The sequence below is a fragment of the Rattus norvegicus genome, chromosome 19 (assembly GCF_021556685.1).
Source record: "Rattus norvegicus strain SHRSP/BbbUtx chromosome 19, alternate assembly SHRSP_T2T, whole genome shotgun sequence".
Lineage (NCBI taxonomy): Eukaryota > Metazoa > Chordata > Mammalia > Rodentia > Muridae > Rattus > Rattus norvegicus.
Window position 1 is genome coordinate 18,655,037 of NC_141552.1, and position 27,063 is coordinate 18,682,099.

At 42.1% G+C, this 27,063-nt stretch overlaps 4 protein-coding genes across 10 annotated transcripts in view; 2 read left to right on the forward strand and 2 right to left on the reverse strand.

The window, feature by feature from the left end:
- On the reverse strand, nucleotides 1-25,311 carry LOC147998974 (disks large homolog 5-like). The gene is made up of 8 exons (XM_087595933.1): nucleotides 25,216-25,311; nucleotides 24,644-24,711; nucleotides 23,924-23,990; nucleotides 4,598-4,703; nucleotides 3,373-3,532; nucleotides 2,012-2,155; nucleotides 1,224-1,386; nucleotides 1-508 (listed from the first exon to the last, which is right to left on the reverse strand). Exons 4-8 carry the CDS (start codon nucleotides 4,677-4,679, stop codon nucleotides 479-481), a joined length of 579 nt encoding a protein of 192 aa, XP_087452059.1. The 5' UTR covers nucleotides 4,680-4,703; nucleotides 23,924-23,990; nucleotides 24,644-24,711; nucleotides 25,216-25,311; the 3' UTR covers nucleotides 1-478.
- The window catches only part of LOC147998971 (uncharacterized), a 142,681-nt gene that overhangs the window by 62,429 nt on the left and 53,189 nt on the right, over nucleotides 1-27,063 (forward strand). The gene's annotated exons all lie outside the window — the stretch shown is intronic.
- Nucleotides 8-27,063, reverse strand: part of LOC147998975 (disks large homolog 5-like) — a 59,152-nt gene continuing 32,096 nt past the window's right edge. Inside the window, exon 6 of the transcript XR_015643808.1 lies at nucleotides 8-73. The gene's annotated coding sequence lies outside the window, so the exon portion shown is untranslated. The remainder of the gene's footprint in view (nucleotides 74-27,063) is intronic.
- The window catches only part of LOC147998976 (uncharacterized), a 28,559-nt gene continuing 9,904 nt past the window's right edge, over nucleotides 8,409-27,063 (forward strand). The window contains exon 1 of the mRNA XM_087595798.1: nucleotides 8,409-8,567. The gene's annotated coding sequence lies outside the window, so the exon portion shown is untranslated. The remainder of the gene's footprint in view (nucleotides 8,568-27,063) is intronic.

The following is a 27,063-nucleotide window of genomic DNA, read 5'->3' on the forward strand; positions in this document are numbered from 1 at the left end:
AGATTCAAGACTTACAAATCAATTTTTATTCATAAGGAATACAATTTACAAAAAACAGGCATAAAATGAACAACTAAAATGGTATAAAAAATGAAAAACAGTAACAAGAATATATTAACTATGATATAACAAAAAGAAAACTTCAATGAAAATCGTAACCAAAAATATTTCTTAACAGCATTTTCTTAATGAACATTTAGAAACACAGTTGTAGTGCTGTTTCTCCTCTAGGACACGAGACGTCAAGGCAGTCCCCTCAGATGTCTCTCAAATGGTGTTGTCCGTATGAGAGAGGAGAAAGACCTCAAGGAGACAGGCTGGCATATGGATACATAAATTTAGGGTCTCTAAACATTGAGGAAATTATCTGAGAAGAAGAATATTCCCCCCAAAAAAGACTTTGTTGAGGATTGTCATCAGCAGGGAACTCCTGGGAAGGAAACTCACTCTTCAGGGGGCTGTCTTCCTGGGATCCGTCCTATTCCATGTCTCCTGCAGTTTCTGAGACCTGGGAGGAGAAGGCAGCTATTAAGACACTGATTTGGTGGGGACATGCATACCAGCTGTCAAGTTGCTGCCTTCTGTCCCTTCAGCTGCATTGGACAGACAACACTGATCTTTCACTGAAATCATTGCTGATATCTCTGCAGGCTGGGGAACATCACCAGCAACCCTCACAGTACTGTGGGAGAACAAGGTGCTCCTCAGACTTCTACCAGTGCAAACCAAGAATGGGGAAATGGGGAGAGACCTAATTGGGGTGCAGGAAGAAAGGAGAAGGCCACATGATACCCAGATCAAAGCCAATGACCAGGACTCATTTGCCATTTGCACTTGGTTCTTATCCCTACAAGGTGCTTCCAACCATCACATGACCCCTGTATGACCTTTGTCACACGACCAAAAACTCATTCAAAACTCTTCATAGCATCCAATCTGTGATAGGGAGATGCAGTCATGTGATATGTTATTCCTCTGTCACCATTTCTGGACTGCAGTTTCAAAAAGGGCAGAGAAGTATAATTGCCAATAATTCGGTTTCTGAAAAGTGGTTAACATCCCAGAATACTTGTGCATAGACAGAGCAATGAATAACTCTATCACATGAGGTGGGTGACTGACTGGGTGTGGGGAGATTAGAAAGATGATAGGGGAAGCAAAGATGTATCCAATAGGCAAATGGTATCAGACATTGTTAATCTGACTCAGCTGCTTGTTCCTACCAAGTTTTCCTGGGTCTGGAGGTTGCTGGTCTTCTCCTGTTCATCTTCATCATTCGGGTTCAACTCAAACAAATATCGCTGTACCTCCTTGCTCTCCTGCTTCAATGTGACCAACTTCTTCTTCATACATGCCTGGTCCATCAGGAGCCGGCTGTGCAGGTTGCTGGAAACACACTCTGCATAGTAAGATCCTGAAGCCTCTTCCTCCCATTCCAACTGCCAAATCCCACAAAGTCCACCAGGACCCAGATACCCATAATCATACAATACATCTCCATACATGTAAGGCTGCTGCACAAACAGCAAATGGCCAATCCAGGGAAGAATAAATTGTTTCTGTGACCCAAGCACCAATAAGAGTCCATGTCTCTCCAAAAGAACAAGGGATCTACAACTATCCATGAAAGCCCAATGCATCGGGCATCATCAATTAGAAGGCAGTAAACAACCACAAGAGGACAGTAGAATCAAGGGAGGTCATGGTAACCATGTGGTCCACACATTGAGCTTTGTTAAACCTGGTATGACCCCAGAGGCCCAGGTCGGCCTAATAACACTCTGATGCCTGAATCAGTATAGTTCTATCCAGAGACTTCTAAAGATGCATAGACACTGTGGTGATAAGTAACAGTCTCTTATGGAACTGAAACTGAGTCCAAAAGACCCACGGCACAGTGATATTTAAACAGCAGAAGACATGGACCCAGAGCTGCAGGCTCTCCAGTCCAGAACAAAGAGAGGCGGACATGGCCATTCCACAATGATGGGCCCTTCTGACCAGTACTTACCAATAGAAGTTAATCTCCTTCTTGAGCTCCTGAAATTTCTCACGATGTTCGATGTTCTTTGTGTCTAAGTTGTGCAGTAATGACATGACCTCTTTCTCCTTTATCTTCAAGTTTTCATAAAATGGATTTGGCCTGAAGTAGGGGCTGGCCCCAGAAAGATAGAACCCAATGAACATCGAGGTTTAGGATTATATGAACTCAGGCTGTGTCCTGTACTACCCCATGCCTGGAAGGACACTTTCTGAATTCTACATATTTGTATCTTCTTCAGCTTCAGAAACTTGGAATTGTGTGCCCAGGACAAAGGAAGCTAAGCACCCAGATAAAGGGTTCCCTGGCTCACTTTTTTCAATCAGGAGGTCTGGATCTGCATTCATACCTGTTATGCTGTCAAGAGCCTAGACCACAGAACTTACCCAACCACACACACACACACACACACACACACATACACAAACACACACACACACACACACACACACACACACACACATCCAGAAACCTCTGATTTCATTTTTCCTGTTTTGACAAGTGGAATGCTACAAGCCGAATAACTAATATTCTAGAGGCAGACAGTACACATAATTCTGGAGATGAGACCACATATTGCCACAGACTTATAATCTACCCAAGGCATACAAATGTATAGACAAATGTGACCACACAGGCAAAGAACTGTGCTGTTGAAAGTGGGGCTTCTAAAATAAAGCACTTACACCTCCATGAAACTATTATACAGGTAAATCCTGAGGTCAAAAAACAGACCCCTAAATTCCAAGGGGGGAGGGATAGAGAAACATATAAAAGTTTTGCATATGCATGCAGACCTGTGCACACACAGACACACAAACTGAGGCACACCCACAAGAAAAGAAAACAGACTCAGAGAATGAGATAGAGAGGCAAATATGGAAAGAGCACAATGAGAATCAGTAGAAATGCATGCACCATTACTGTCTCAGAGTGTAAGGCACACAGACAAGAAGGAATAGGCCACAGTCTCAGGACTACTAGTTAAGCATTGATATGAACAATGTGGGACCTGTCACCTAAGGGTGCTGCCAGGAGATGATAGCATTCAGTCACCTTCCTAGCAAGTACAAACACTCTCCACAAACTCACAGCACCTAGTACCTTGCAAAGCTACCACCTGTCAAGGGCTTTCCAATTGTACACTGGGAACTCATGCTCCAGTGACTTTATCCCTGAACTCTACACTCAGGTCACAAGTTCAGATTTTCAACAGGCGGAATCAGAGAGTCCATTTCCAAACTCACTCCTCAGTAAGGGTCAGGTTCTGAATCTCCTCTCTATGGGAGATGAGGTTTAGAACAAGGTCGTTTGTTTGGAGCAATGCATACCTCTTGTTCATTGATCCACCTGTCACATAAAGGAGGCGATCTGTCAGCTCATTTCTCTCCTTGGTAGTTAGCTCCAGTTCTCTATTCAGCCTCTCCTCTTCCTCGTTGGCCTGCACCTTGTTTAGGATATTTTCAGTGGATGACGTCTGTCTGCAGGCCGCTGTAGGTAGACAAACACAAGTGAACCCGCATGGGGTGAATGCATAGAGCATACACAGACCACAGTGAGGTCCAAACAGGAGAACATGCTTGGAAGCCAGTGTCACTGCAAGGAGTTTGGTCTGTGTAAGAGGCATCCTAAGTGGATCACAGTTCCCCCACTACTATATAGAGACCAAGAGATGTAAGCAGCCAGGTGGTCCCTATGCCCGCCCACACAGGCTTACAAGTACCAGAGAGATGCCTTCTCCAGGATTATTATCAGGTACGCAGGCTACAACCTGGTTTCAGGACCCTCACCCCTCTGGTTTCAGAAGTCAGATCATCAATTCAGCATCCACAATGACTTGATTGATCAGGGAAACTCAGATATCCTACACTGTTACTCTAGTCCAATAACTTTGCATTAAAAAGTCATGTAGGGGGAGGACATGGTCAACAGACTTATTAATTCCCCCTACTGAAATGACAAATGCCCCAGAAGTGCCAATAGGTTACAGGCTCTTTCTCTACCTGCTCCATATAGTTTGGCTACTGTAGAAAAATATCTGCCACACAGAACCTCTAATATATGAAGGTAAGATTGGCCCCGTCAGCCAGAGGTAGTCAGAGGAGTTCTAAGAATATAAGGTCATGGCCAGGAGCACAATTCTCTCCTTCTTACTACTGTCAGATAGTCACTGAATTTAAAGAAGCAATGAAAGTGAAGTATATTGATGCCCTGTTTAATTCAGAAAAGTTATACCCTCCATGACTCCTGATGGTGTTATTATATCAATTTAACCCACCGAATGCACTGTAAAAGTAAAGACTAGAAGTTCACCCAATAATAGCATAGGCATTGCCATATCCTCCATGTGGTTATGGAGAAACTAATGATGTGAAAACCTTGACTTTCAGGAATTGTGATAATCATGGAATTCAATATCTGTGGAGATGTTCCAGTGGTTGTGGCCCATTACTAAAAAGGCCAGCGGAAGACCCCCACACACACCCCTGACAGGAAGCTCAACATACACTGCCCAGAACTTACTCCACATTCCCCATGTCCTGTGTCCATCATTACCTTTAGGTTTCGTTTGCTTCACTCTAGACTCTTCTCTATCAACATCAACTCTCCCAAAGCGCCTACAAAGACGGGCAAACATGTCTGTGGATATATCCTTTGGACACTAAGAGAAAAAGTAGGGAATTGGTTGTCACAACGATACTGGTGACATCACAGGGATTCCAAGGTCTCTCTAGGAGACAATAGAATGTCCACGAAGGGACGGCTGATGTCACGGAGAACAGACTTTGCCTCCCTGATAATGTTCTCCCTGTACTGAGCAAAAGCTGATGTCCCCTTTTCAGGAGACTTCCCTGTGGCATAGCCACTGAGCACCACATGCTTCCAAAGCCAAATTTGGCTCTAGGCTTGATTGGAAAAACCTAAGTCATTGCTATGTATCTAAATGAGTGCTTCCTCCCCAATCCCTGCACAGAAATGTTTCATCCTACCTCAAATTCTCCTCAGTCAGCAATATTACCCATTAAAGATTACTGAGAAATCACACCAGTTCCTATAAGTAGCCAAAGACGTCTCCTGTCTCATCATGTGCAGGTGCATGAAATCACACCCAGAAATAGCCTGTAGGGTAGGTTGCGATGTGGGTGTGTGTTATAGGTACAACCTGAAGCTTTGTGCTTAACATTTGACAGTTGCCACCAGATTCCTTAGGAGAAAGAATTGCATTCATTATGGTCCTGGCAACAATGTGGTGATCTGTTAGCAGAGGAAACTGAAATATTGGATCCACCAGTGAATGCACCCTCAGGCTGAGTGTGGGGCTCTCCTCTTTGCACTTAAGTTACCAAAGCAGGATTGCTTACAGGCCTCTCTAAGCTATAACGCGTGATTTCATCTGAAAAATAAAATAGTCAGCAGATGTGGGGGGGATGCAGCCAAATGAGTAGGACAAGCCTAGAGACATAACTCAGTGGACAGAGTAAGAAACAAGCATCTTCACTCCTGTTTCATGGATCACCCCACAAAACACAAAAGCATCTATCCTAAAAAAAAAACCAAAAAAACAAAAAAAACAATTTATTTTAGTGAATGTTTACAGTATTAGTAGCAAAGCTCAGATTTTGGGGGCAGATCCATGACTTGAACTCATTGGCTAATGCTGTCCTCACAGTCCTTGGAGGCCCCTTTGTAAGACTACCTGTTGGAAAGTGGAAGCAGCTTTATTTGAGCTCAAAGTGAACCTGACGAGCAACGTAGAGAACAAGATGGGGTAATTGAGACCCTGTCTAAAACCAGCACAGAAACCCACCCTTCATTCAAAGCATCATCTACCAATTCTTGAATTTTTACCATTCTCTGCCAACCAGTCTTTCATTCAGGAAAGGTAGAAAAGAACTGGAAATGATCTTTGTATTCTAAGGACCTTGATCTGTCTTTCCTTAGGTCCACGTTAAGAACAAATGAAATGGGTATCACCATCTGAACAACTTAGTATCACCTACTCAGCATTTCTAGCCTAATACTGTGCCTATGGCAATCTCAAGCTTCCCTGAGTGTTGCTGCCCCAGCAAGAAGAATGAAGTTCTATGGTCAATCCCCAGTGAACCTTTCAAGGGGTTAGAAGAAAGCCATCAGAGATACTGCACTTCTTTTCCTTCGATTAAATCAAGATGATACAAGGTGAATCTATTGGGCTATTCAACCATACATCTTCCTCACAACCCCACCTATCTGAGTTCATTGCTTGGCAGAATTCATGCCCCACCATCCTAGATATTTCTCAATTCATTGCTGCCAAGGGCCAGGTTTCCTGAGTTTTGTTTTTCATAGAATTGGGTGTAGTCAATCATAGTTGCCCTCTGTAAGAAATGACAAATATCTATAATAACTGACCACACTGTACTTGTGTATACAAGTACAGTAGTGGAAAATTCAGCGTAACTGAGGAGTGGGAAATCACCACGGTGTCCTGGCCTTTCTCTGCCCATATCACAGCTCACAGGCGGCTGGGGCAAACCTTGATTTCCTCTGTAGAAACAGAGTGAGGTTGAATGGACACTGAGCAGGCAGAGCAACACAGCTGAGGCAACTGAATTCCAGCAACAAACGCATTATTTGTTTCCCATCTTAACAGCTCCTTTTGAGGACTTGTCCCCACACCTAGCTTAAACACAGCAATTTTCATACATGCCATCCTGCTATTTCATATTGTTGCTGTAATACGCCTCCACATCATAGATTTCAAAAAATATATACCTAACACTGAAAAGGGTGATGCTTGACAACATCTAGTGCATTGGGGCCACAGGTACGGTCACAAATAACCAGGACACAGGGGATGCAGAGAAAAGGCAGATGCAACTGCATGCAGCTGCAAGCTTATTAACCCTTATATAGGCATGAATATGCATTACCTCACATTCCCTTTTGGCAAGATATAATAAGATCGTTATTCCCATGATACCAGGAACAACCGAGGCAAGACTAGGCAAAGAAGTAAGACTAAGCCAAGGCTTCTCCTTAAAATATCTGTATAGCAAATCACCCCTCTTCCTAGTATCACAATATACTTGTCATAACCCAGAGAGCATGAGAGCCTCTTCCACAAACATAGGACATAGTACAATAGAGTGTGAGGTAAAGTGAGAAAAACATTTCCTTCTCAAGGGCAGCATTGCAGCCCCTGCTTGCATCTCTCAGCCGTCTTTCCTTGATCCTGTCTGGGAAGTGTATCTCAGTGACTCCACAATTTCTTTCTTTGTTCTTTTGTTTTAAAAGTAACACTGTCTATAACACAGCTAAATGTCCTCGAAGGGGTTTAATCATGCAAAAAGAAAGCAATATAATATATAATATAGGCAACCTTTAATGAGTGTATCTATTTTCTTAGGGGTATTTTTCAGATATCTTCCCAGATCTGGATTTAACTTTGGTAATTGTTATCTGTCTAGAATATCAACAATATCAAATAAATATTTCAGTTTTCTGGCGTAAAGTCCTCGGGAGTAAGAACTAATGATTTTGGAATTTGCTTGGTGTGTACTGTTATGTCCCTCATTTCATTTCTGATTTTTAATTCATGTATTGTCTCTCTTGTGCATTGTTAGTTTGAGGAAGGGGTTGTCTCTCTTGTGGATCTTCTCAAAAAAAAAAAAAAGAGGAAGAAAAGACAGCTCTTGCTATCCTTGACTTTGTATTTTTCTCTTTGTTTCTAAAGGCTTGATTTCAAACCTGAGTTTATTGCCCTTCATCAGATCCTACCAGACTCTCTATGGGATGAGGCTTTGCCTCACCTTGGTAACAGCAGCATGGAATAAATGAAGCTTCTGCTGATCTCTGTTGTGGTGTTGCACATCACAATCTCACCGAAAACCATGCATAGACTGGTTTAGGCTCTATTAAAGCAGCCCACTAATTCAGTGTTCCCTGCAAGGTGCCATGGAACGGTAGTAACATAATTCTGCATGCACATCGACAGGTTTCTCCACGGTCTTCTGGGTCATTTGATAATAATTTATAGTGATTCATGGATGAACACACACACACACACACACACACACACTTTACTGACATGGTGCATATTCTTTGCACACCAAAAATAAAGTGAGCGTTACTGAAAATGCACCAATAATGGAATCGAAGGAGGGAGCTGTGGGGAAGCTGGGGCTTAGAGTTACTTAAAAGACCGGATGCAGATTCTCCTTCTATTGGAGGAGAAACTTGATAGACAATGTGGTTCTTTATTTTCTTTCTCTAGAGCACACAGGACTAGGGTGGCAGCTAGGGCTTTGAGTGTGTTTGGCAAGTACTGTAGCACTGAATTAAATCCTAGGGCTGGAACCCTATTAATCATCTACAACAATTACAGGGCAGGCTGGATGACGACACTCAGCTGACAATGTGGACATCTCAAGACAGTCACTGGACAATGGCTGACACACTTGTCTGAAGACTGGAAATGTTTCTCGATCTTGGAGAGGAAAGAAGGACCCTCCAACTACACTGTCCTCTAAGGAAGTTTATTCAGGTGAGGGATGACAGGGACTGTTTTGTCTCACGTCACACATGTCAGTAGAAAATATCCTAGGTATTGGATGCCGCTGTTAGCATTAACAGAACAAAGCACATAGTGTTGGGAAGATTAATAAATTATGAGTAGGATTAGAAAACCCCAAGCCTCTTCCAGGTTCTAGGAGAGCAAAAAAAAAAAAAAATACCACGAAATACAGCATTAATGTGATAGTTTGGTTAAATCTAGTTACTAGTTTCTATTGTGATACCTATTGTCAGTGCCTGCGCCGACAGTGTGTGAATATCGGGTGTAGGTTTGTGGGGTTGAAAGAAAACACGTACACGGGTCACCCCTTTTTAGCGAGTGCCACCAAGGCTTTACTGAGATCTCCTTATATACCAGAGGCAAAAGCTGTGGAAAAACAACAAGGCAGGTGAAAATCCCCAACCAGGAAAATAGGACAAGTCTGTGTGGTGAAAGTTCCAGCCCAATCAGGGGCATAAACAGGTTCTTAAAAACAAGAAGCAGGAAAGCTCAGTGGGGAGGAAGGGTGCCATGGAAAATCCCAGCCCCAAATCAGGGGCTAAGAGCAGCTGTCAAAGGTGTAAACAATTTCTTGCTATAGCAGGCTGAAAGGCTCAGCAAGGGGGGAGGGAAACACCAAGGTAGGGCCCAACAGGAGCCTTCACTGGTGGCTCTAATGTTTCACTTTCCTCTGCCAACTGGCCTCCACACTGTTTCTAGCACCATAATGATTTCAAGTCTTCCTCATAAGGAATTTTGTGGCAACCGTTGAATGCTAAGCACAAGGCTTCATGTGTGTTCCCCTAACACACACCCATGTTGCAACCTTCCATGCAGGCTATTTCTTGATGTGATTTCAAGCACCTGTACATAATAAGACAGGAGAATATTTTGACTGCATATTCAAACTGGTATTATTTCTCAGGAATTTTTAATGGCTAATATTGGTGAAGGAGGATAATTTGAGTTAGGATGAGACATTTTTGGGCAGGATTTGGAAGGAAACATTCATTTAGATGCATAGGAATTACTAAGGTTTTTGTAATCAAGCCTTGAGGAAAATTTGGCTTTGGAAGCAGGAGATGCTCAGTGGCTCTGCCCCGGGAAAGTCTCCTGGAAAGGGCACCTCTGCTTATGCTCAGTACAGGGAGAACATTAGCAGGAAGGCAAAGTCTGTTCCCCATGACATCAGCTGTCCCTTCTTGGACATTCTATTGTCTCCTAGAGAGTTCTTGGCGTCCTCTGCTATGTCACCAATGTTGTAGTGACAACCAGTGCCCTAGTTTCTCTCACTACAAGTCTGGCAGATACATCCTAAGACATTTTTTCCAGTCTTAGAAGTGTTTTAGGAGGGGGATGTCGATTGTCGAGAGACTAGGGTGAAGGAGTCTGACCTTTCGTCTCACAGAAATGATGGACAAAGGAAGTGGTTCTGGGGAATGTGGAGTAAGTTCTGGGCAGTGTCTTTTGAGCTTTCTGTGGAGGCGGGGGGAGGGATGGTGGGGGTCCTGCAAGCTTAAGCTGACCTTTCTAGCAATTAGCCACAACAACTGGAGCATCTGCAAAGGAATTGAATTTCCATGAATATCACAATTCCTGAACGTCATGGATTTCAGAACATTAACTTTCCCATCCCCAAAGAAAGGATATGGTAAGGCCAATGGTACTATTCTGTGAACTTCTGGCCTTTACTTTATTTTTTTATTTTTTTTTTTTATTAACTTGAGTATTTCTTATATACATTTCTAGTGTTATTCCCTTTCCCGGTTTCCGGGCAAACATCCCCCTCCCCCCTCCCCTTCCTTGTGGGTGTTCCCCTCCCAACCTCCCCCCATTGCCACCCTCCCCGCATAGTCTAGTTCACTGGGGGTTCAGTCTTAGCAGGACCCAGGGCTTCCCCTTCCACTGGTGCTCTTACTAGGATATTCATTGCTACCTATGGGGACAGAGTCCAGGGTCAGTCCATGTATAGTCTTTAGGTAGTGGCTTAGTCCCTGGAAGCTCTGGTTGCTTGACATTGTTGTACTTTTGGGGTCTCGAGCACCTTCAAGCTCTTCCAGTTCTTTCTCTGATTCCTTCAACGGGGGACCTATTCTCAGTTCAGTGGTTTGCTGCTGGCATTCGCCTCTGTATTTGCTGTATTCTGGCTGTGTCTCTCAGGAGCGATCTACATCCGGCTCCTGTCGGTCTGCACTTCTTTGCTTCATCCATCTTGTCTAATTGGGTGGCTATATATGTATGGGCCACATGTGGGGCAGGTTCTGAATGGGTGTTCCTTCAGTCTCTGTTTTAATCTTTGCCTCTCCGTTCCCTGCCAAGGGTATTCTTTTTCCTCATTTAAAGAAGGAGTGAAGCATTCACATTTTGATCATCTGTCTTGAGTTTCGTTTGTTCTAGGGATCTAGGGTAATTCAAGCATTTGGGCTAATAGCCACTTATCAATGAGTGCATACCATGTATGTCTTTCTGTGATTGGGTTAGCTCACTCAGGATGATATTTTCCAATTCCAACCATTTGCCTACGAATTTCATAAACTCGTTGTTTTTGATAGCTGAGTAATATTCCATTGTGTAGATGTACCACATTTTCTGTATCCATTCCTCTGTTGAAGGGCTTCTGGGTTCTTTCCAGCTTCTGGCTATTATAAATAAGGCTGCAATGAACATAGTGGAGCACGTGTCTTTTTTATATGTTGGGGCATCTTTTGGGTATATGCCCAAGAGAGGTATAGCTGGATCCTCAGGCAGTTCAATGTCCAATTTTCTGAGGAACCTCCAGACTGATTTCCAGAATGGTTTTACCAGTCTGCAATCCCACCAACAATGGAGGAGTGTTCCTCTTTCTCCACATCCTCGCCAGCATCTGCTGTCACCTGAGTTTTTGATCTTAGCCATTCTCACTGGTGTGAGGTGAAATCTCAGGGTTGTTTTGATTTGCATTTCCCTTATGACTAAAGATGTTGAACAATTCTTTAGGTGTTTCTCAGCCATTCGGCATTCCTCAGCTGTGAATTCTTTGTTTAGATCTGAACCCCATTTTTTAATAGGGTTATTTGTTTCCCTGCGGTCTAACTTCTTGAGTTCTTTGTATATTTTGGATATAAGGCCTCTATCTGTTGTAGGATTGGTAAAGATCTTTTCCCAATCTGTTGGTTGCCGTTTTGTCCTAACCACAGTGTCCTTTGCCTTACAGAAGCTTTGCAGTTTTATGAGATCCCATTTGTAGATTCTTGATCTTAGAACGTAAGCCATTGGTGTTTTGTTTCAGAATTTTTTTCCAGTGCCCATGTGTTCCAGATGCTTCCCTAGTTTTTCTTCTATTAGTTTGAGTGTGTCTGGTTTGATGTGGAGGTCCTTGATCCACTTGGACTTAAGCTTTGTACAGGGTGATAAGCATGGATCGATCTGCATTCTTCTACATGTTGCCCTCCAGTTGAACCAGCACCATTTGCTGAAAATGCTATCTTTTTTCCATTGGATGGTTTTGGCTCCTTTGTCAAAAATCAAGTGACCATAGGTGTGTGGGTTCATTTCTGGGTCTTCAATTCTATTCCATTGGTCTATCTGTCTGTCTCTGTAGCAATACCATGCAGTTTTTATCACTATTGCTCTGTAATACTGCTTGAGTTCAGGGATAGTGATTCCCCCTGAAGTCCTTTTATTGTTGAGGATAGCTTTAACTATCCTGGGTTTTTTGTTATTCCAGATGAATTTGCAAATTGTTCTGTCTAACTCTTTGAAGAATTGGATTGGTATTTTGATGGGGATTGCATTGAATCTGTGGATTGCTTTTGGTAAAATGGCCATTTTTACTATATTAATCCTGCCAATCCATGAGCATGGGAGATCTTTCCATCTTCTGAGGTCTTTTTCAATTTCTTTCCTCAGTGTCTTGAAGTTCTTATTGTACAGATCTTTTACTTGCTTGGTTAAAGTCACACCGAGGTACTTTATATTATTTGGGTCTATTATGAAGGGTGTCGTTTCCCTAATTTCTTTCTCGGCTTGTTTCTCTTTTGTATAGAGGAAGGCAACTGATTTATTTGAGTTAATTTTATACCCAGCCACTTTGCTGAAGTTGTTTATCAGCTTTAGTAGTTCTCTGGTGGAACTTTTGGGATCACTTAAATATACTATCATGTCATCTGCAAATAGTGATATTTTGACCCCTTCTTTTCCGATCTGTATCCCTTTGATCTCCTTTTGTTGTCTGATTGCTCTGGCTAGAACTTCGAGAACTATATTGTATAAGTAGGGAGAGAGTGGGCAGCCTTGTCTAGTCCCTGATTTTAGTGGGATTGCTTCAAGTTTCTCTCCATTTAGTTTAATGTTAGCAACTGGTTTGCTGTATATGGCTTTTACTATGTTTAGGTATGGGCCTTGAATTCCTATTCTTTCCAGGACTTTTATCATGAAGGGGTGTTGAATTTTGTCAAATGCTTTCTCAGCATCTAATAAAATGATCATGTAGTTCTGTTCTTTCAGTTTGTTTATATAATGGATCACGTTGATGGTTTTCCGTATATTAAACCATCCCTGCATGCCTGGGATGAAGCCTACTTGATCATGGTGGATGATTGTTTTGATGTGCTCTTGAATTCGGTTTGCCAGAATTTTATTGAGTATTTTTGCGTCGATATTCATAAGGGAAATTGGTCTGAAGTTCTCTTCCTTTGTTGTGTCTTTGTGTGGTTTAGGTATAAGAGTAATTGTGGCTTCGTAGAAGGAATTCGGTAGGGCTCCATCTGTTTCAATTTTGTGGAATAGTTTGGATAATATTGGTATGAGGTCTTCTATGAAGGTTTGATAGAATTCTGCACTAAACCCGTCTGGACCTGGACTCTTTTTGGTTGGGAGACCTTTAATGACTGCTTCTATTTCCTTAGGAGTTATGGGGTTGTTTAACTGGTTTATCTGTTCCTGATTTAACTTCGATACCTGGTATCTGTCTAGGAAATTGTCCATTTACTGAAGATTTTCAAATTTTGTTGAATATAGGTTTTTATAGTAAGATCTGATGATTTTTTGAATTTCCTCTGAATCTGTAGTTATGTCTCCCTTTTCATTTCTGATTTTGTTAATTTGGACGCACTCTCTGTGTCCTCTCGTTAGTCTGGCTAAGGGTTTATCTATCTTGTTGATTTTCTCAAAGAACCAACTTTTGGTTCTGTTGATTCTTTCTATGGTCCTTTTTGTTTCTACTTGGTTGATTTCAGCTCTGAGTTTGATTATTTCCTGCCTTCTACTCCTCCTGGGTGTATTTGCTTCTTTTTGCTCTAGAGCTTTTAGGTGTGCTGTCAAGCTGCTGACATATGCTCTTTCCTGTTTCTTTCTGCAGGCACTCAGCGCTATGAGTTTTCCTCTTAGCACAGCTTTCATTGTGTCCCATAAGTTTGAGTATGTTGTATCTTCATTTTCATTAAATTCTAAAAAGTTTTTAATTTCTTTCTTTATTTCTTCCTTGACCAGGTTATCATTGAGTAGAGCATTGTTCAATTTCCACGTATATGTGGGCATTCTTCCCTTATTGTTATTGAAGACCAGTTTTAGGCCGTGGTGGTCCGATAGCACGCATGGTATTATTTCTATCTTTCTGTACCTGTTGAGGCCTGTTTTTTGACCAATTATATGGTCAATTTTGGAGAAAGTACCATGAGGAGCTGAGAAGAAGGTATATCCTTTTGCTTTAGGATAGAATGTTCTATAAATATCCGTTAAGTCCATTTGGCTCATGACTTCTTTTAGTCTGTCGACATCACTGTTTAATTTCTGTTTCCATGATCTGTCCATTGATGAGAGTGGGGTGTTGAAATCTCCCACTATTAGTGTGTGAGGTGCAATGTGTGTTTTGAGCTTTAGTAAGGTTTCTTTTACATATGTAGGTGCCCTTGTATTTGGGGCATAGATATTTAGGATTGAGAGTTCATCTTGGTGGATTTTTCCTTTGATGAATATGAAGTGTCCTTCCTTATCTTTTTTGATGACTTTTAATTGGAAATTGATTTTATTTGATATTAGAATGGCTACTCCAGCTTGCTTCTTCTGACCATTTGCTTGGAAAGTTGTTTTCCAGCCTTTCACTCTGAGGTAGTGTCTGTCTTTGTCTCTGAGGTGTGTTTCCTGTAGGCAGCAGAATGCAGGGTCCTCGTTGCGTATCCAGTTTGTTAATCTATGTCTTTTATTGGGGAGTTGAGGCCATTGATGTTGAGAGATATTAAGAAATAGTGATTATTGCTTCCCGTTATATTCATATTTGGATGTGAGGTTATGTTTGTGTGCTTTCATTCTCTTTGTTTGTTGCCAAGACGATTAGTTTCTTGCTTCTTCTAGGGTATAGCTTGCCTCCTTATGTTGGGCTTTACCATTTATTATCCTTTGTAGTGCTGGTTTTGTAGAAAGATATTGTGTAAATTTGGTTTTGTCATGGAATATCTTGGTTTCTCCATCTATGTTAATTGAGAGTTTTGCAGGATACAGTAACCTGGGCTGGCATTTGTGTTCTCTTAGGGTGTGTATGACATCAGTCCAGGATCTTCTGGCCTTCATAGTTTCTGGCGAGAAGTCTGGTGTGATTCTGATAGGTCTCCCTTTATATGTTACTTGACCTTTTTCCCTTACTGCTTTTAATATTCTTTCTTTATTTTGTGCTTTTGGTGTTTTGACAATTATGTGACGGGAGGTGTTTCTTTTCTGGTCCAATCTATTTGGAGTTCTGTAGGCTTCTTGTATGTCTATGGGTATCTCTTTTTTTAGGTTAGGGAAGTTTTCTTCTATGATTTTGTTGAAGATATTTACTGGTCCTTTGAGCTGGGAGTCTTCACTCTCTTCTATACCTATTATCCTTAGGTTTGATCTTCTCATTGAGTCCTGGATTTCCTGTATGGTTTGGACCAGTAGCTTTTTCTGCTTTACATTATCTTTGACAGTTGAGTCGATGATTTCTATGGAATCTTCTGCTCCTGAGATTCTCTCTTCCATCTCTTGTATTCTGTTGGTGAAGCTTGTATCTACAGCTCCTTGTCTCTTCTTTTGGTTTTCCATATCCAGGGTTGTTTCCATGTGTTCTTTCTTGATTGCTTCTATTTCCATTTTTAATTCCTTCAACTGTTTGATTGTGTTTTCCTGGAATTCTTTCAGGGATTTTTGCGATTCCTCTCTGTAGGCTTCTACTTGTTTATTAATGTTTTCCTGTGTTTCCCTAAGTGTGTTCATGTCTTTCTTGAATTCCTCCAGCATCAGGATCAAATATGATTTTGAAACTAGATCTTGCTTTTCTGGTGTGTTTGGAAATTCCATGTTTGTTTTGGTGGGGGAATTGGGCTCCGATGATGGCATGTAGTCTTGGTTTCTGTTGCTTGGGTTCCTGCCCTTGCCTCTCGCCATCAGATTATCTCTAGTGTTACTTTTTCTGCTATTTCTGACAGTGGCTAGACTGTCCTATAAGCCTGTGTGACAGGAGTGCTGTAGACCTGTTTTCCTCTCTTTCAGTCAGTTATGGGGACAGAGTGTTCTGCTTTCTGGCGTGTAGTTTTTCCTCACTACAGGTCTTCAGCTGTTCCTGTGGGCCTGTGTCTTGAGTTCACCAGGCAGCTTTCTTGCAGCAGAAAATTTGGTCTTACCTGTGGTCTCGAGGCTCAAGTTCGCTCGTGGGGTGCTGCCCAGGGGCTCTCTGCAGCGGCAGCAACCAGGAAGACCTGTGCCGCCCCTTCCGGGAGCTTCAGTGCACCAGGGTTCCAGATGGTCTTTGGCTTTTTCCTCTGGCGTCCGAGATGTGTGTGCAGGGAGCAGTCTCTTCTGGTTTCCCAGGCTTGTCTGCCTCTCTGAAGGTTTAGCTCTCCCTCCCACGGGATTTGGGTGCAGAGAACTGTTTATCCGGTCTGTTTCTTTCAGGTTCCGGAGGTGTCTCAGGCAGGGGTCCTGCCGCTCCTGGGCCCTCCCCCACGGGAGCCCAGAGGCCTTATACAGTTTCCTCTTGGGCCAGGGATGTGGGCAGGGGTGAGCAGTGTTGGTGGTCTCTTCCGCTCTGCAGCCTCAGGAGTGCCCACCTGACCAGGCGGTTGGGTCTCTCTCTCACAGGGTCTGCGGGCAGAGAGCTGCTGCGGGCCGGGATCCGCGGGTGTGTCCTGGCCTTTACTTTTAAAGTTGATTTGTGGCTTGTTTTTTGTTTGTTTATTTATTTAGTTGGTAATATTATTTATTGCCAAAGTCAAACATCTGGGTTACATCCTCGGACCCACATGACAGAAGGAGAGAAATGGCTCCTGAAAGTTGTTTGGTCATGTGCTGCGCGCGCACACACACACACACACACACACACACAGACACTCATACTCATACTCTCACTCATACACACACAAACTTTAAAGCAATAGTAATTTTTCTTAGAGTCTGATATAATTGGTTCTAATACAAAGACAGCCTGAGTGTAGTTACTATATAATTAAATAGTACTCATGCTCTTAGGCAAAGAGTTTAAAGTTTATAGGTACCTAATAAACTCGCATTGGGACATATAAAGAACATTTAAATGTTCAGCAGAAATACAAAGAACAACTAATTTAATTTGTTAAAAGTGAAAGCTTATACAATTCTGAAGGTTTTTATACTGGTTTTATTATACATGTAACTATGAAAAGAAAACATACATACTTGATCAATGAAATGAGGAAGAGTGATTTAATGAACAGAAAAATGGATGGTACTTCAAAATTTCCATGATTACATATTATCTATTTAATTCCCTCCACAATAGCAAGAAACGGACATTATTATTTATGCGACATTACAGATACATAAACCGAGAAAATATTGTTTGGCCTGATTATCTGAGCTTTTTAAAGGCTTAGTTAATTGACAGAGCTGTGGTTTAAAATTAGGGTCCATATTCTTCTGTTTTAAATGTGTGACACTTTTCTCTTTTTTTCTCCATCTTTATTAAATTGGGTATTTCTTATTTACATTTCAATTGTTATTACCTTTCTGGGTTTCCAGGCACACATCCCCCTAACCCCTCCCCCTCCCCTTCTCTATTGGTGTCCCCTCCCCATCCTCCTCCCATTGCCACCCTCCCCCCCAACAAGCCCCTTCACTGGGGGTTCACTCTTGGAAGGACAAAGGGCTTCCCTTTTATTTCTAGTTGGTGCTGCTCTCCCTGCTCCGTGGGAAGTGGATGGGGGGAAGGCCCGGGCCTGAGGTGAGTTGGAACTGGGGTAGAAAGGCATAGGGCCTCCTAGGTGAGAATGTCAAGCTGCCACTGCTGCTGCAGCCACCATGGAGAAGCCCTTGTTTCTGCTGCAGGGAGGAGAGTCTGGTGGCCACAAGATGGCTGAAGGGGAGCTGAGAGTGGACAGCTTCATCACCCACCTGCTGGAGGTATGAGGATATCGTCCAGGAAAAATTGTGCAGATGACTGAAGCAGAAGTCCGAGGGCTGTGTATCACGTCTCGTGAAATCTTTCTTAGCCAGCCAACAGCTGTGAACACAGGTTTCTTTTGGAGAGCAGGCCTGTGCAGGCCCAGAACCTAGTTGGGACAGTTCAAGCTACCCTTTTTCCATGGCCAATCTCAGATCATATTCAGAAAGTATTTCTTGGGCTAAAGAGATGGCTTAGTGGTTAAGAGCACTGACAGCTCTTCCAGAGGTCCTGAGTTCAAATCCCAGCAACCACATGGTGGCTCACAACCATCTGTAATGAGATATGATGCCCTCTTCTGGTGTGTCTGAAGACAGTCACGGTGTACTTGTATATGATAAATAAATAAATAAATAAATAAATCATTAAAAAAAGAGTATTTCTTCCAGGTGATGGATTTCCAATTTATGGAATTGAACTAACTTACTGATGGTGGAAGTGACACAGAGAGTTAAAGTACAGAAGGAATAATCCAGAATCTCCACCAACAGTTGCTGTCACACCAGGACTTTTAAAAGCTCAGCTGCTAGAGAAGCAATGTAGTCTTTGGTTATTCTCAAGCTTAGGTCTTCTAGTCATTATAAGCTGACCATGACACAAAAAGAGTCATCTATATCAAAATAGAGAATAGTAACTAGATTCACACCACACTATCACATTACTACTGTATTTGAGGTTCTCAGTTAATATCTAAGAACCTGGAAGAGGCCTGGGTCTTGCTACACATACTTATAATTTATGTCCCCATTGTCAGCTAAGATTCTTCATGCAGCCTGGGGTCAAGGAGGTCATCCCACAAAGCACAAAACACCCATCTCAGATAAACATGTATGGTTTATTGAATCCAAAACATCCATGAATTTCAGGACACAATTAAATGTTGAAACCTAAGGATAATAGATATAGAAGAGAATTAAGATTTCTAGTTCATAGATCCAGTAAACACCTTCAACAAATCATAGCAGCAAACTTCCATAAGGTAAAGAAAGAAAAGGCCATAAAGGTACAACAAGCCTACAGAACATCAAACTAATTGTACCAGAAAAATTCCTCCATTCACATAATAATTAAAACCCTAATGCACAGATCAAGAAAGAACATTAAAAGGGGTAAGGTATAAATATCTAATAACAAATAAATTCAGACGTATCTGAATTACACCAGACTTCTCAACAGAGATTCTAAAAGTCAGAAAATCTTGGGCAGATGTAATGCAGACACAGGCTCCTATATCCAGCATAATCCTCAATCACCATAAAAGGAGGAACCAGGATATTTCATGACCAAACCAAATTTAAACAATTCTTTTCTCTAAGAAAGCACAACAGAGGCTAATAGGAGGAAAACTCCAAGACAATGAACTAAACTATACCCAAGAAAAACCAAGAAATTAATCTTCTCTCAATAGTTTAAAAAAAGAGAAGCACACAAACATAATTTCACATATAACCAGAAAAAGAAGAGAATGCAGCAATCATTGGCTTTAATATCTGAACAGATCTTCTTTCCCTAATCCCCAAGCTCCCAGGGGCCAAACTGCCAGCCAAAGTGTATGCAAGGATGCTCTATGGTTCAAGGTGAGGCCTGTAGCCCCACCAAATGCAGATCCTAGAGGAGTGAGGTGGGGATGGATATGTGTGGGTGGGGGAGCACTGTCACATAGGCAAAGCTGAGCAGAAATGGGATGTAAATTTGATGAGGGGAGTCTTGAAAGCAGGACAACAGTTGAAATGTAAATAAATAAAATAACCGATTAATAAAAAATAGTCAAAAATAAAATAACAAGTGAAAAGGTAAATGAAAATTAAACCAAACCAACCAAACAAACAAACAAAAATCCCTGTAGTGTATTGGCCTAATGCTGCTTGCATTTTAATGCTAATTTGTGGAACTCAGGACTGGTTAACCCCAAATAACTGACCCTGTTCCCAGTTAACTGTGATTATAAAGAAGCCAACAGCCAACAGCTGCACAGCAGAGAGATGGGGGAGGGGAGCTTTGAGGGCTTTGGTAGAGAAGATCATGAGGAGGGAAGAAGGAAGAAGAAGCTGCCAAAGAATAAAGGAAGAACGTGTGTGATGGAGAGGAGAGAGGAAGAGGACAGCAGCCATGGTTAAGGGAGAGGAGAGCCTGGTCCTGAGGGTTGTCCAAGTGGAACTAAGAGCAGCCAAGATGCTACACAGCCAGTAAGAGTTGAGCGTTATTGTTTGGAAAGTAGATCTGATACCATGGAGGGCAGGCAGCTGCACAGCTACTGTGCTGACTAATGTACACTAAAATAAATTTAACAAAATATGTATAACCAGTAAGACAGCTCTGTAGAGGATCCTAAAAGGAGTAATTTAGTTTGAAGGGAAGGACAAAATACCAGAGAACACAGGGGATAAATTAATAAAACTAGGAAAGTTAATCAAAGAAGACTGTGAAAACCACAAAAATTAACAAAATGACAAAATTTAATACATAGGTTTAAATAATAATTACATATCACTAAACTCAATATCTAGGGTGGTGGGGCATGAATTCTGCCATGGTCTGAACTCAGAAAGGTGGGGTTGGGAGAAACATGTCGGGTTAAATAGTCCACCCACATTGTGTCAATGTGATTTAATCTAAGGACAAAGAAGTGGAGTATCTCTCACAGCTTTCTTCTAACCCCTTGAAAGGATCACTGGGGTGTGGCCTCAGTACTTCATACTTCTTGCTAGGTCAGCGAAACTCAAGGAAGCTTGAGATTGTCATAGCACAGTATTAGGCTAGATATACTGAGTAGATGATACTAAGTTGTTCAGATGGTGATATCCATTTGCATGTGTTCTTAATGTGGACCTAAGGAAAGAGAGATCAAGGTCCTTAGAATAGAAGGAACATTCCCAGTCCTTTTCTACCATTCCAGACTGAAAGGCTGGTAGGGAGAAAGTGGTAAATAATAAAGAATTAATAGATGATGCTTTGAATGAAGGGTTGGTTTTTGTGCTGGTTTTAGACAGGGTCTCACGTATCCATGTTGCCCTCTCCCTGGCTGGCCCGGTTCACTTTGAAGTCAGTGCTTCCACTTTCCAATAGACAGTCTTACAAGAGGGGCCTCCGAGGTCTCTAGGACAGCATTAGCCATTGACAGTTGAGGTGTGCAACCCACAACTATAGTTTTAGCCACTTTGTTCCACGCCTACCAGCTATTTCAGATTGTTGCTGTTCTATGCCTGACAATCAAGGACACAGAAAAATAACCTGATAGAGAGCAAGGACATGGTGATCACATCCTTGCCTCTGCTGTATGTTCTGGATGAGGTTTGTTAAAATTCCAATATTGCAAAAAGCTTTATATAGGGCCCAGCACATTAAGGGTCACTATGCACTGTTTCATCTAAAATGGCCTAATCAGAACTGACCGCCAGACAACACTTCCTGCGAAGTTCCTATGAGAAGCTTAAGTTTTTTGTGTTTTTTCTTCTTCCTTTCTTTCTTTCTTTCTTTCTTTCTTTCTTTCTTTCGCTTTATAGGTTTAGAGGAATGTATTTTGGGCCACGGATCTGTCCCTAGTATCTTAGCTATGGATGTGATCAATCAGTGTTAGTGTATGCATTCAATAAAATGTCCATTTTTGACTAAGGTAGATGCTTCTGTGTTTTGTGGGGTGACCCATTGTCAATGTCTAGTGAGTTGGGGCCCTGGGTATGGTCGCATACCCCAGGACACAGGGGGTGCAGAGCAAAGGCAGAAGAAACTGCACGCAGTTGCAAGCTTTATTAATCCTTATTAAGCTAAGAATATGCATTACTACAATTTTCATTGTGTCAAGATACCATAAGATCATTATTCCCAGGATACCAGGAACAATGAGGGAACATTAAACAAAGAAAGACGAATAAACAAAAGCTTCTTCTAAAAATATTCATATAACAAATCACCTCTCTTATTATAATCAAAATATACTCACCATTACCAAGAGAGATTTAGAACCACTTCCACAGAAACGGGACACAGAAGAACATAATTTAAGGCCAAGTGAGAAAAACATTTTGTTCTCCAGGGCGGCATTCCAGCCCCTACTTGAATCTGTCACCAGGCCTTTCTTGACCCTGCCTGGGAGCTGCATCTCTATGTCTTAACAATTCCTTCTTTTTTCTTTGTTTTAACGTAACACTTTACATAACATAGCTAAAGTTCCTTGTAGTGGTTTAGTCAGGTAAAAATAAAGCAACATAATACATAATGTACATAAGATTATGGCAAAACTAGCTCCTCCCATGCTATGGAAAATCCTTTGAAGCCAAGCCTTGGGATCTAATCCTGTCAATTGATCAGCCAATAATTTAGCTATTTCCATAGGGGTAGTATCTTCTAGCTGTTTACCGAAAGACATTCGAACATCATATTTCAAGGCATTAATTAATTTTGAAGCACTTTCATTACCTTCTAAATAGGCTTGAATTAACTTCCAGTCATGTTCTGTGTCATTATCCATATATTTACTAACACAAAAGTAGTAGGATTTCATCATGATAAGCAATATAAGCCCGATAACTGGCATTGGCCGCAGCAGAAGAAACCATGAGTAAAACACACATTGCTAAGAATAAGTGCTCAGTAGTAAAGGACTTTCCTGAAGGAGACAAAATTATTCCTTTCAGTGCTTAATCACTTCACCTGACCCCACATAGGTAATAGGGTTGTCACTGCACGGATCCTTATCCATTGTTGTTTGTGGACACTAAGAGAAGCCAGGGCCTCAGTAATGGAGGACACCTCCTCATCTCCTGAGAACATCCATCAGGAGAAAATGTAGCTGGTTTAACTGGATTCCTTTGAGGGTAGGGAGCAGTTCTTATTATTCTGTGCTTGGATCCATCTCCCGGGTAACCAGAATAGTCTCCCATCCTGTAATGAGACAAAACCCTCTCCCCTATATACAATGATGTCCCTTCCTGCCATTCAGCATCCCGGGCAATTTTTATCCATACTGTCTGTTCCATGCCTTCTGGGGGGAAGTTCAACAAAGTGTCTATCTGCTCTTGATATAACTTCACCTTGTGGTAAATTAAGAAAATTAATAACGTATAATGCTTGTGCCAATAGAGCTCTGGGACTGGTCTGCAAACTCCATTCAGGTTGCATAAGGCCATCTCTTTCCCCCCTTTTTAATTTTATAATTTGTCATTTCAGGGTATGGTGAATTTTTTCAACAAAAGCTTGTCCTTGTGTATTGTGTTCTATACCAGTAATATGTACAATATGATATCGTTGACAAAATTGTTTATATTGATAAGAAATATATGTTGGTCCATTATCAATTTTAATTTTAGAAGGCAGTCCCATAACAGCAAAAGTTTCCAATAGATGCTGTATAACATGAGCAGTGCGTACTCCTGGCAATGGTGTAGCCCACACAAATTTTGAAAAATTATCTATGCTTACATGTATATGTGAAAGGCGACCAAACTCAGAAATATGGGTTATATCGATCTGACACGATGTATTAAGTTGCATCCTTCTGGGATTAATTTGAGATGGAACACATTTTATACGTGAAGACTGACACATAGGACAATTAGCAATAATTCGTTTGGCTTGAGAATAGGGAAGCTTATATTTAATATGTAAATATCCTGTATTGGCATGATTATGACTGTGTTCTTCTGGGGTAGCAAATGCCACTAATTGATCTACCATATGATTGCCAAGTGTTAAAGATTCTGGAAATTTTGAATGTGATCTAGTATGTGTAATGAATATTCTAGAGTTTCATAATAACAATAGTCCTTTAATATGTGAGAATAACATTTAATATAGGCTTAGATGTAGAAACAACAGCAGTCGCAATATTCTGTACTACTCCTACAACATAAGCGGACTCAGCTATAATATTTTTATGTCATGAGTAGAATCCTGGAATACATTAATTACCGCTAATAATTCATTTTGTTGTACTGACCCAAAAGAAGATTCTTGTCCCCAAAATTAATCTTTGGTCCAATAAGCCATCTTGGTCTTAGAGCCATCTGTAAACACAGTAAAGTGTGATGGTAATGGATCAACAGAAATTAGTGTATTTATCAATTTTTTTTTTGTTTTATAAAGCAATCCCACAATTTACTATGGGGAGGATGAAATTCAATATTTCCAGTGTAAGAAATCATGGCTAATTGAAAAACCTCAGACATCTGCATTAAATATTCCACTTTATCTTTGCTTAATGGGAGAACAAGAGCAGCACAATCATATCCCCACAGAGTAACAGGTCTTTGTATGCCTTGCTGAATATAAAGAAATTTGTTCCTCATATTTTGTTAATGTTTGGTTAAAGTTTTATTTAATATAAACCCACTCTAAAGGCAACTCATCCTGAGCGAAAGTGCCTGTAGGATATTCAAGAGTATTTAAACATATAATTTAATAACTCTATCTGGATCAATACGTGCCAAATATGCATCTTTCCATTTTCAGAAAAGATACCCTTGCATGCCTTCATATAAGCATTAATATCCCCCGTCTCCTTTATAGGTAATAATGCTCTCCTGTACTCCTCATTAGCATTTTCAAAAGCAAGCATTTGCAGCAGTTGTCCTCTAGCTTCCACTCCTACCACTGTTCTTTCCAATGTTAATTTTAATATACATAAAAACTTAATATATGGTTCATAGAAAGCTACTACCTTTTTCAACCAACCAGTATCATCCTTTATAATAAGTCGGTTGGGCCACACCTTGAATCGATGCTGGCCTAATGATAGGAAAAGAAAAAGCAGGTGAATTCGTCATCATCATTGTGTGAATCTAATGGTCAGCATGCCATCCTCGGGAAAGGACTTAGAAAAACCTGCTTCAGGCAGTGGTGCAGAGGGCAAAACTTTTACTTTCGTTTTGTCTTAATGAAGCTCTAGCTTCTTGTTCTGTATTCGTTATTACCCTGTCTGCATTCATGGCCTTGAACACAGTAAAAATTACAGCCCAAAGAGACCAGAAATTGGAATCTTTTTGCCCTGCCTGACAGCCTTTTTCACCTTAACTTTCACTTTGACCCAGATATCAGAATCCCTGGAACCCTCGTCAGGGAACCATGGAGTTTACTCTTGCTGTCTCTAAACACTTTTCTAAACCAGACTGAGAGACATGAATTCCCTGCACTCTTAAAGATGCTTAAGCATAGCGAGATGAAGAGAAGATTTATCTTGTCCAATTTCCTTGTAATAAAATGTACTTACCTTATCTGACTGTCCAGACTTACCTTCAGGGACCCTGTTCCAGTGCCATAGGTCGACGTCTAGGGTGTTGGGAGCCCTGCGTCCGGTCGCATTCCTTTCTGTGTTTCCCGATGCTCAGTGGCCATGCCACTCCAGCATGCTTTGAAATGAACCAATCCGCAACCACCACCACCACCACCACCACCACCACCACCACCACCAGCACCACCACCACCACCAGCACCACCACCAATTTGGTTTTGTAAATAAAGTTTTATTGACTTCGCCATCCTCAGCATTTACATCCTGTTCAGTGCTGCTTCTGGCTGCAGCTGCAGGGCTTAGGAGCCACAGAGCCCTTTAGGCTCCCAGAGCTGAGAGCATTGACCATTTGCCTTGTTTGTGAAAGAGGTGACTGACCCCTGTGCTCGAGGTGGCCTTTCCGTGCCCCTTAACCCATAGCATAGGTCTCTGTGCCATCCTCTCCCTTTGCTGTGGTGTGCACTTCCTGGTACATTTCTGTTAGCTCTTGACATTTCCAGAGCATTGGGTCTTGCAAATTGAATTTGCATGGCACCAGGAATAGACCTGATAGCAGGGTGTGGGACACTCCCTATGGGGACCCTGCCCAGGGGCATAAGCTTACTTTTCCAGTCAACTCCCTGAACAGTGAGCCTTTGTGGGACAAGGTACTTCACGACATGACTTGACCTCTCTGCAGTGCACCCAATCCCTGCTTGGCTCAGATGTCCCCCAGAGAGGTTGTGTGAGTGTCCCCAGTAGAGGCAGCACTCTGTGTGGTGGCATTGACAGGGCATCCAGGAAAGTCAAAACCAGAGGGACATGTCGGGCAGTTGGAAGCAGATGTCTGCGTCCATGGAGAGAAGGATGGACTAGACACTCCTACAGGGGGTGAGCTGAGAAGCACTTACTTGGCTTTTTCACAGCCGTGTAGGCTGCATGCCATGCTGTGTACCCATGCTGTGCTGAAGCCCCAGGCTTTGAGTCTCCCACAGCTGCTGTGTCCTAGGTCCAGGGTAGGATTAAGCAGACTTCACCAGGAGAAAGGTGAAAACCCTGGTTGCAGGGTGGGGATGGCACAGTCATAAAACTCCTGCACATGAGGCCCATGACTTAGAGCCATATAGCAGCTGTGACAAGCCAGCTCTGGTGACACTCATCTGCAATGCCAGGCCATGGGGGGTAGAGGCAGTAGGATCAGTTGTTTAATTATCCTTGGCTACACAGCAAGTTCGAGGCCAGCCTGGGCAACTTTGTCTATGAAAATAAGACAAAACTAGGTCTTGACTATGAGCATCACTGCCTGTACCTGGCATGGTTGCCCCACCCCAGGTAAGAAACCCCTCTGTCCAGAGGCCATAACTGCAGGAGACCCCTGGCGAAGTGTCTATACAGCGCCCTGTTTGACTGGTCTGTGCTGAGGACCAACCACGCTCTCCTCAACAGGAAGGACATGGGAGAGGCTGTTTCTGTGAGGTCCCGGGCCCTGAGACGGCCAAGAATAAACTCTGTCCTTGGGAAAGCCATGGAGACTAGGAACCCAGGGGATCTCTGCAAACACCAGGGCTGGCAGGGGACTCTGATCCTCTACAGCAGCTGCTCTCAATCTGTGGGTTCTACATCAGCGCTCCTGCACACCAGACATTTACATTACAGTTCCTCACAGTAACAAAGTTACACTCATGAAGTAGCTCTCCAATAAGTTTATGGTTGGGATCACAACATGAGGAACTGAAATAAAGAGTCACAGTGTTAGGAAGGGTAAGAACCGCCATTCTATAGGAACCCAGGCATCTGCACTCGGTGTCTGGAAGTGTGATAGGCTAGGCTTCACCCTCAGCGATGCCAGCATGTGGGCACCAAGCCTAGGT

Excerpts from the sequence above, each read along its gene's own strand:
- LOC147998974 (XM_087595933.1), bottom strand. The coding sequence starts at position 4,679 with ATGTTTGCCCGTCTTTGTAGGCGCTTTGGGAGAGTTGATGTTGATAGA. Across the intron at positions 2,156-3,372 it reads GGTGGATCAATGAACAAGAG|CCCCTACTTCAGGCCAAATC; the intron begins GTATGCATTGCT and ends TTCTGGGGCCAG. Across the intron at positions 509-1,223 it reads TCCAGACCCAGGAAAACTTG|GTCTCAGAAACTGCAGGAGA; the intron begins GTAGGAACAAGC and ends TTCTCCTCCCAG.